General features: G+C 40.5%; 1 protein-coding gene across 1 annotated transcript; it reads left to right on the top strand.

Moving 5' to 3' along the window:
• The first annotated feature begins 4,383 nt into the window (after window positions 1-4,383).
• On the top strand, window positions 4,384-5,781 carry LOC126393354 (trace amine-associated receptor 8a-like). Its single transcript, XM_050049485.1, has 2 exons — window positions 4,384-4,544; window positions 4,962-5,781. Exons 1-2 carry the CDS (start codon window positions 4,384-4,386, stop codon window positions 5,779-5,781), a joined length of 981 nt encoding a protein of 326 aa, XP_049905442.1.
• Window positions 5,782-10,732: the final 4,951 nt, after the last annotated feature.

The following is a 10,732-nucleotide window of genomic DNA, read 5'->3' as shown; positions in this document are numbered from 1 at the left end:
AGTTTGATGATGGCTATCGTTTCCTGAAGCCTCTTCGAGGCACTCAATCCTATTGGCAGGGAGCACAGTGTGACCTTCTGGCGTGTGTGTGTCAGCTTGGCATTCCCACGTGGTTTTGCTCTTTTAGCTCAGCAGATATGCGTTGAGGCAATCTGCTGTCTAGTATTCTGAAGCAGGAAGGTCGATCAGCCACTGTAGAGGACTTGCAATGGGCTGATAGATGTGATTTGTTGCGCCACAATCCTGTCACTGCTGCTCACATGTGCTCGCATGGTTATGTGAGGTTTAGTGATGGGTCCAGACATTCTGTGAAGTCTATTGTTGATTCAAATAGATGTCACTTTGAAATAGAAGCTGATAAATTAGATAACGCTCAGGATAAGATTGATAATGAGGGTGTGTTAGAGGATGCGTGGTGTGAGCTGTGTCCAGAGGCTGAGCTGGAACGGTTAGAGTGCATGCAGGAAGTCAGGGATAATCCACTAGTAGGGGATGAACATCAGGAAAATATTCCTGATTTGTCTGTTAACAGGCAACAGGTTTCCCATTTAGAGAAAAAAGATAATGTCATGACCACAAATGAGGGCTTGACATTAATTAGATCACTAAAGGAGACCCAGGTGTCCATTTTTTAATCGGGTTCATAAGTGGTGTTTAGAGCGAGTGTCCAATAAAAAGCCAGAGCCACTTCATGTATTTATTACAGGTGGTGCTGGCACCAGTAAGACCCATTTGATCAAAGCTATACAGTATGAGGCTGGCAGACTTTTGTCTACCATAAGCCGTCATCCTGATAGCGTGTGTGTTTTATTGACAACTCCAACAGGCATTGCTGCATTTAATTTGAATGCAGCAACAATACACATTTAACATAGGGAGGGATGTACGTTTACCGTACACTCCCTTGGGGGAAAAGAAGCTGAATTCTTTGTGAGCTAATTTTAGTGATCTGCAGATTTTGATTATTGATGAGATCTCCATGGTAGATCATAACCTCCTGGCTTATATCCATGGATGGTTAAGGCAGATCAAACAAACAGGTAATTTTTTACCCTTTGGAAATGTGTGTGTATTTGCTGTCAACGACTTTTATCAGCTGCCTCCCGTTAAAGGGAAATTGTTGTACACTGATGATGTAAATGTGAACCTTTGGCTCAGGTTATTTAAGGTTGTTGAGCTGACAACAATTGTAAGGCAGAAGGATAGTGTGTTTGCAGATTTGTTGAATCAGCTCAGAACGCGCACTAAAGGGACTCCAATGCTGAACAGTGACACTGAAATATTGGAAAGTCGTGAAACTGGTGAAGTCCGCTCAGGTTTACAGATATTTGCTACTAACAAACAAGTAAATGAGCACAATGTTCAGCAGCTGATTACAGTGTGTCCCGAGTATGAAGAAATCCATGCCCAGGACTTTGTTAACAATAAAAGAACTTGGAAATTGGAGTTGATGAGTGGCCATCACAGCAAAACATCTAACACATGTTTGGATGAAAAGTTGCTGTTGGGTAAAGGTGCTCATGTAACGTTAATTAAAAATGTTGATGTTGTTGATGGTCTTGTGAATGGTGTATGTGGCACAGTCACTGAGATTGTTTATCAGATTGACAGTAAGTTTCCTCGGGTGGTGTTTGTTAAGTTTGATGATGATAAAGTTGGTGCCCAGAGGAGGAAAAACAGTGACATACCCCATCACTTGTACCTGGCTCAACAGGGATTGAGCCTGAAGAGGAAAGAGCCACTGGTAAAGGTGGGATGCGCCGGCAATTTCCATTGAAACTTGCCTGGGCTTGTACTGCACACAACACAGGGAATCACTGTAGATGAAGCAGTGGCCTCTCTAGAAAATATATTTGCTCCTGGACAGGCATATGTAGCTATGAGTCGTGTCAGGACTCTGTCTGGTTTGATAATTAGGGATTTTGAGGATAAGGCCATATTCTGTAATGCCAGAATAAAGGATGCACTTCAAAGCATGCCTCCATTTTTAATTGAAAACATGGCCAGGCCTAACATGGAGTCAAATTCTTTGTGTTTTTGATGAATGTGCAAAGTTTATCTGGACATGTTGCAGATTTAGCATCATGTACACAGCATTTGCAGCCTAACTGTATTGCTGTCACAGAAACATGGCTGCCTGCAGATTCTTCACTAGAGTCAGTCCAGATAGACCGTTATAGTTTTCACAGTTGTCCCCGAAGTCTGTCATACACTAGTGATGATCCAGTACTATTGGAACTACAAGGGCAGCAACATGGTGGTGTTGGTTTGTATTGCAGTAACAGTTTAGTCTGTGAAGTTTTGCAGGCCTCAAACCTGAACCTCAAGTGTTTGATTTGTGCCTGTGATAGTGTGGACATAGTGTTAGTTGTGATCTATTGACCGCCATCATACCCTGTGTCCTTGTTTAAGGCAAATCTCAGTGTGTTGCTTGACTGGTTGGACTCCTTAGATAAAACTGTAGCACTAATGGGGGACTTTAATGATGATGTTTTAACATCTTCATTTCTGTGTCATTTTATGATAGAGAAAGGGTTTGTGCAACATGTGACACAACCCACAACAGAGAGAGGCACACTCATTGACCATGTGTACGTCAAAACACCAGTTTATGATGTTCAGGCACTAGTGTTGCCTATTTATTTTAGTGATCATGAAGGGATTGTGTGCAGCTTTAGACTGAGTGGTGTTATTGAACAGGATTTTGATTCCATGTAGTTTGAAATGTGTAGTGTTGAGTAATAAAATGTTAAATGTGTAATGTAATACAGTATAGCGAATGTATGATATGTATTAAGATAGTTTAAGTGTTTATACGTGCATGTTTTTCCAGGCTGGCTCTCTGTCTGTTGTAATGTAATTTTAAATGTGTAATGTACAGTCAAATAGTATATATATGAATGTTTTTAAAGTGTAGTGTTGAGTAATGTAGTTTTCAATGTGTAATGTACAGTATAGTGATGCTAATGTATGAACATGTATTAAAATATTGATTATATGAACATTTATGAAATGTTAAACATGTATTAAAATTTGTGTACAATGTATTTGTGTGGCTCTCTGTCTGTTCTGTGTTTTAGCTGGTTCCAGGCCTGTTCTTCCAGCATCTCCTGCATGTACAGCAGAGCTTAAACCATCATTTTGATTATATTTTCCTTCTAGTTTTTTTTTAAGTGAGGGTGTTATTCTTGTCAAAAAGACTCATGTAGTCTAGACATGCAGTAGTTAATGTTGTCAAAAGTCAAGGACACCAACACACTTAGCAAGATCATTCAGCCATGTTGTGGGGGAGAAATTGGACTCTTTAACAGTGGTGTTGGAAAGGAGAATATTGTCCACATGTGGAAAATATTCGACACCCTGCACACCCTCTCCACAATGTGCTGATCAGACACAGGAGCCTGTACAGCAATAGACTGATATACCCACCTGCACTACAGAGCGACACAGACTCTGACTCTGAATTCAATAGAGTTATGAATATAGCTCATATAGTGCTGTTCATGTTTTCTCTCTGTCAGCCCCCAGCCCTTTAAAAATAGTTATGTTCATTAGTTCATTTATGGATTTATATGTATTTATACTATATCTGTTGATGTATTCCACGTAGACATTGCTGTTGGTGTTCTCTCTATGAACCCTCTTTCCCTCTCTGACCACCCCTCTCTCTCTTCTCAAATCCAACCAATCATGCAGATTGCCTCCCACACGGAGCCTGGTTCTGCTGGAGGTTCCTTCATGTTGCACTCCTTGTCCAACTCATGTCCCCCCACCGGTAAACTCAGCATTGTTAAGTCCTCCTTTAGTTTTTCCCCTTTTTAACATTGTGTGTGTTTTATGGGTTTTAGAGCATTTGTTAATAAAATACTTAAACTGGAACCACGTCCTCTCGCTTCTGTTTGTAATGTACCTGAGTGCCTTTCATGTTGGGTTTGATAACCTTTAACAATTCCTAGGGTGAAATTCCCTAGGTGGCGCTGTCGAGCTCTTTTGGTGACTTAATAGTTCATCTACACATTATGACTGCCACATGTGTACTCCACCTCTTGCCTAAATTTTGAGTATTTATGTCAATTCTGGTACATTGAGAGCAAGTCTACCGCAGTCAAATTCCTTGTATGTACACACGTACTTGGCAAATAATAAAGCTGATTCTAAAATCATTGCATCATGTGGCCCACAACGCAGAATGGTCACTGTGCTTGACAACATTCAGGTGTTTTGGGAGCCAGACTCAGAGTATGACATAGTCACCTTTGGCCTACTGAATAGATGGAATTAGCATATGGGAGGTGAGAAAAGAGACAAATCAGCTGCACATCAGAGAGACAGGAGAACCTGCTGAGCTCTGGCAGCTTTCTGATCAAAGCCCTGTCAGTGGCCATGGAGGAGGATGAACTCTGCTTTCCCCAAGTCAACACCTCCTGCAGGAAGACAAGTCGCCCTCACTTGGAGGCCACAGTCACTCTCAGTGTGCTGTCCTGCATCACTCTGCTCACTATGGTTCTTAACCTGCTGGTCATCACCTCTATCTCCCACTTCAGGCAGAGATACACTTTTTTGCTTGGCTTACAAAGTGTTTATTCTTTGGTTACAGTTACATGAAGAAATGGCTTTGAGCTCTGCAGCATGATGTCACATTTAAGCTGATGACAACTTTGATTATGGTGCTGTTGAGATGTGTTACTGAAACAATTAGTGATGATTTCTCACATTTCAGGCTGCTGCACACCCACTAACCTTCTCCTCATGTTCATAAGTAGTGCATAAGAGTTATGTTCTCTTGTTTCATTACTGCATACTGGTTATTTGCAAATGTGTTTACATCTGCATTACTGTGCTGTATTTAGGCCTCATTGTTATAGGACAAGTCATAGTCCTCGTATCATAACTGCTAATAACACTTATTTCTACACATAGATATAACAAGTGTATTCAGTGTTGTTGTTTTCCCGTTTCAGGCAGCTTCACACCACCACCAACTTCATCCTCCTGTCTCTGGCTGTTGCAGACTTCCTTGTCGGTATTGTGCTAATGCCAGCTGAAATCATCATCTATAGAGGTTGTTGGATTCTGGGTGACATAATGTGTGTTGTGTATTACTTTTCAGCTTTCTTTGCTGTCAGTGCATCAGTAGGAAACATGGTTCTCATATCAGTTGACCGCTACATTGCTATTTGTGACCCCATGTTTTACTCCACCAAAGTCACTGTGAAAAGAGTTCAACTCTGCATTTGTCTGTGTTGGTTATCTTCTGCTGTTCACAGCAGTTGGATGCTGAGGGATTTATTGAAACAGCCAGGCAGGTATAACTCCTGTTATGGAGAGTGTGTAATTGTAGTTAATTATATTGAAGGAGCTGTTGACCTTGTTGTGACCTTTTTGGGCCCCTTTCTTGTCATCATAATTTTGTATATGAGAGTGTTTGTGGTGGCTGTGTCTCAGGCTCGTGCCCTGCGCTCTCGCATTACAGCTGATACACTTCAGCGTTCAAATACAGTAACTCCTAAGAAATCTGAGATGAAAGCAGCCAGAACTCTTGGTATTGTTGTAGTAGCGTTTATTGTGTGCAACTGTCCATATTATTGTTTCACTGTTGCAGCTGAGAACAACTTGGTTGGGGCGTCATCTGGAAACATTGAACTTTGGCTGGTGTACTTTAATTCCTGTCTAAACCCTGTGATATATGTCTTTTTCTATCCCTGGTTCAGGAAAGCTATTAAACACATTGTAACACTTAAGATACTGAAGCCTGGCTCCTCTGAGGCTAACATAGTGTAGAGACAGACTGTGACAGAGAGACTAAAACTATTCTCTCCCTCTGATGTGGAAATTATTTAAGTTGTCACTACACTGAATGTACACATCCTAAAGTGAGAGAAAACAACTGAATATCAAAAAGTACTGGATGCAGAAGCAGTATCTTCAAATCTTCATTACCAATCACTAATCTGTACAAATTACAGACTTATAGTATTTTCCCCATGAATTGACAAATACAAGTTTAAACTGTAAACCTGTGAAACAACATTTGTACTAGTGATTCCACAATGCATTTGTGCATTGTTTGTTTGTTTTGTTTTGTTTTGTTTTGTTTACACAATTGCACAATTACATAGAGTGTGTGGTTGGCACAGAATCAATTCTTTGGCTTGTGGCTGGATTAAAGCTGGTGGTGTTTAAGCAAATTAGTCACTCAAATAATCAGTCAAATTTATTGATCATGTTTAAAAACCAGGCAGGCAACTTCAACAGCATGAAGGGAAAACAACGAATTCTTCATGGAGGTTAGTTCCTAGAGGGAAATTCGTTTCCATTAACTGTACATTTACAGAGATCAATCATGGATATCACAGGCACAGACATATCACAGACATCACAAAACATTACATCTTTATTTACAGGGGTGGACACTTTGAGTCAACAGGATCTCTTGTTCAGTGCAGCTATGGCTGCTGGGATCAGGCTCTTCCCGAGTCGAGCTTTCCTAAATTTGAGAGTAACAATATGCTGAAACAATATGTTCCTTATTTACCAGATAAAATCAATCTAAAACAGACAGGTTGTTTTGTTTGTGTTTGCTTGTTTCTTTTTTTTTTTTTTTTTTTACATTTTTTAAGGTTTTAAATGGTCAAGCACCACGTTATCTAACAAAACTCTTGTATCTTAAGACTCCAGTTAGAGCATTGAATTCAGATGCTGCTCAATGTTCCGAGAAGTACAAACATGAACAATGCTGACCGAGCCTTCGCAATGGTTGCCCCCTTTAAAACAGCCCCAACTATAGAAAACTTAAAGTCACTACTGAAGACCCATCTCTTTTCATTGGCTTATGATTGATTTGAGCTCAACACCCTGACTTTATTTTCTGTTGTGCTGCAATATGTTCTTTATTATGTTTACTATTCTCTTCTGTTTTTACTGCTGTTTGCTTCTGTGTTGATCTGTTTTGGTCTTTTATGCCTGTTAAGTATTTTGGTTGACTGCAATTCTTTTTAAATGTGCTCTACAAATAAAGTTTGACTTGACTTGACAAAGGTTCTGTGCTGAAACCCAATTTAATAGACTATTCAGAATGTTCTGTTTCATTCTTCCTGACCTCCTGATGGTGGTGCCTTCACGTCGGTATCCCAACAAATTCACTTGTGATCATGCAATGACAAAGGGCACACATCCCAGTACAAAATCCCAATGTCATCTGCAAATCAGCTTCCTCTATGTTCTTGCAATGGAAGAAGCTGAAAGAAGATCAGTTTTGTTCGCTGACATTGCTGGATCAGCACATTTGGTGTCCTAGCCAGGCTTCCTCTGGTCCAGCCTCTCACTCCCACCCCCAATAAAAACAATTTATCACTATTATTATTATTATCATTATTATTATTATTATTAGCATTAGCATTAGCATTGTTATTATTATTAGCATTATTGTTATTATAATCATCATCATTAGGGCCCAAGCACTGACCGTAGGGGGTCACAAGGACCCTTTTGAAGTTAAAGGAATTATTATTGGACCCCAACACCATGTGGTGCGCGGACCCTATCATTATTCATTTTTGCTCATATCATTAGGAATTACTACTTTTCTGTCATTAAATGAATCACATTTCTGAAGGGCTAAAGGTACTTTAAAACTCGTGAAACTTTTGCACACTCACCACATCTGGTGAGACATTTGATAGAGTCTCATGCTAAAGTACAAAAATGGCTCAGTAGCACCCCCAACAAAATTTCTTCAAAGAGGCCCCTAATGTTTTCAAATCCACCCTCAAAACTCATCTGTTCACCATGGCTTTTTAATTCGATAAACCATCTTATGCCCAGTGTACCATCACTCAGTTTCTCTGCTTTCTTCTGTTGTTTGTTATAGTTTTGTTGCTTTTCTGTACTGCTTGTTTTGTATTGTACAGGGGTCCGTTTCACAAAGCAGGTTTAGTGAAAACTCTGAGTCTGTTAACCCTGAAATGAGGGAAACTCTGGGTTTTCCGTTTCAGAAAGGGAGGTAACTTAAACCAGAGAAAGCGGAGTAACTCCAGCCCGTTTCAGAAAGAGAGGTAACTGAAGCTCGGTGTCAGTTACTATGGCAACTGACTCTGTGAACCTAACCTGGTCGGGAGCAGGTTTTCTTCAATGAACCTCGAGTTTCTAGCAGTCTCCCTCTTACGCCACACACGCAGTGTGATTCATTCATTCATTCGTTCAGTATCACGTGGGTTTCAGCAGAGTTTCATAGTCTATTAGTCTAGTTCTTCATAAAAATCTACCAGCTACTTTTTTCGACCATGGCATGTCCGTTTCTTGACAATCTAGTGGACGAAGAGGCAGTATTGCTTCGCAGGGAGCTACACATACGTTGTGATATCATTTACAGGCCCCGAGTAGATGTTTTCTCTTTTCCCGACAATTTTCTTTTTGAGCGGTACCATTTTACTTCACAGTCCATTAGATACATCCATAACCTCATCCGCCGTCACATCACCAACATCACCAACCGTGGACGTGCTCTTTCATCCGAGCAGATTCTTTGTGTTGCGTTACGTTTCTTTGCAAACGGCAGTTTTCTTTATAATATCGGTGATGCAGAGCGTATCAGTAAGGCCACTGTATGCAAAGCTGTGAGAAAAGTGAGCCTTGCGCTGAAACGTCTCCTAAACGTTTTTGTTGTGTTCCCTGGACACAAACCTGTGAGGGTCATCAAGGAGGAGTTCCACAAGATTGCAGGAAAATGATGTAGAAATCAATTAAAATTCATGATTACAACTCATATTCAGTCAATGACATGGTGCTGCAACCTCAGACTGGGATTACTAATTTGAATTTCTTTTAGGATTTCCCGGTGTGATTGGCTGCATAGATGGAACACACATCCCTATCACTGCTCCCTCACACAATGAAGCGGATTATGTGAATAGAAGTCCATTCACAGCATTAATGTGCAGGTAAATTGACTACTATCTCAAAATGTCAGACTGTATCACACTGCAAAAACTCAAACTTGTACCAATAACATTTGTCTTTTTCTAGTCAAAACAAATCTCATTACTGTACACTTAAAATAAGCCACATCCCCTAAAAAGTAACTTGTTCTTAGACAATTTTCACTTGTTTCAAGAAAATTTTCACTTAAACACACACTAAAAATAAGTGTAAAGAGATTTGTTTTGACTAGAAATTAGACATTTTGACTGACAACTAACATCTGTCATTCTCTGCACTGTCAAGATCATATGTGATGCAGCCCACATCATAACCAATGTGGAAGCCAAGTGGCCTGGGTCTGTGCATGACTCACGGATATATCGTGAGTCTAACCTGAGCAACATAATGGAACGTGGTAAGCAGCCTAAAGTCTTGAACAATAGAATTCACATGTCTCCCTCCTTTTAATGCACTCAAATGTATCCACTATACATTACAGGAGAGTTTGATGGCTTTCTGCTGGGTGACAAGGGTTACCCATGCCAGCCTAGGCTGCTGACCCCTTACCCTGACCCTGAACCAGGCCCCCAACAGAACTTCAACCGGGTTCACTGCAGGACGAGAGCCAGGGTGGAGATGACCATAGGCCTGCTGAAAGCCCGTTTCCAGTGCCTACGTCACCTCAGGGTAACACCTTAGAGGGCCTGTGATATTACTGCGGCATGTGTTGTTCTCCATAATATTGCCACTATTAGAGGAGAGCAACACCCTGCCCTACAAATGGAAGACCCTGATGACAACCCCATCCACCCTGCAGACATCCAGGATGGAAGAGCAGTCAGAGACATCATATGCCAGAATCACTTCACTGTTTAAATCACAATCACCACCACCACCCAGAGCAGTCAAATAAAGACAAATAATTCATATTTTATTTGGTCTTCTTTATTTCCTACAAATTCCTACAAAAGCAACAGTTAGTGGTTGTTGTTTTTTTTACATCACTAAAATCATTAACACAATTCACCCACCTCTAACTTGTGTTTTAATATCTCAATTTCAAGATCCGTTTTTGTGATCTGCCGGTCCAGGAGCACCATTTCCTTTTCCGTTTTCTGCACTGTTTTCATTAGATGTACTCTGTAAATCTCCTTCACTGGTAACTGGCAATACATAAAGGATGACATTAAATCATACTGTTGCACATGAATTCCACAGAATTAACATTTGGCATTTACTGAACATCTTACTGTGTTGTGGCGGTTGATGGACCCTCCTCCTGCTGCCCAGCCATGCTCTATTAAAAAGGATAAGAATATCTGTTAATACTTAAGTGTAAGCTAAATGTCACTCTATAATCCACACAAGAATGTTAAGAAATGTGAATGGGGAGGAAACTATGGAGAGGAAGTGGAAAAAAGATAAGCTCCACGTCTCCAAAGAAGTTTTACGTGAATGTTTGTCAGCCTACCAGCGAGTCGTTAAAGCTGCCAAAATGGAGTATATATCAAATATTGTCTCCAATAACAGTCATAAGCCCCAGGTTCTGTTCAGCATTTTTAACTCCCTTGTAAACCGGTGCGATAACTCTCCAGTCGTGCCATCGCCCACTCTCTGTGAGAGCTTTCTTAAATTTTTTATTGAAAAAATTTCTGCCCTTAGGCCNNNGTCTCCAATAACAGTCATAAGCCCCAGGTTCTGTTCAGCATTTTTAACTCCCTTGTAAACCCGTGCGATAACTCTCCAGTCGTGCCATCGCCCACTCTCTGTGAGAGCTTTCTTAAATTTTTTATTGAAAAAATTTCTGCCCTTA

Source organism: Epinephelus moara, chromosome 7 (genome assembly GCF_006386435.1).
Source record: "Epinephelus moara isolate mb chromosome 7, YSFRI_EMoa_1.0, whole genome shotgun sequence".
NCBI lineage: Eukaryota > Metazoa > Chordata > Actinopteri > Perciformes > Serranidae > Epinephelus > Epinephelus moara.
This window is presented reverse-complemented; position numbering and strand designations above follow the sequence as displayed.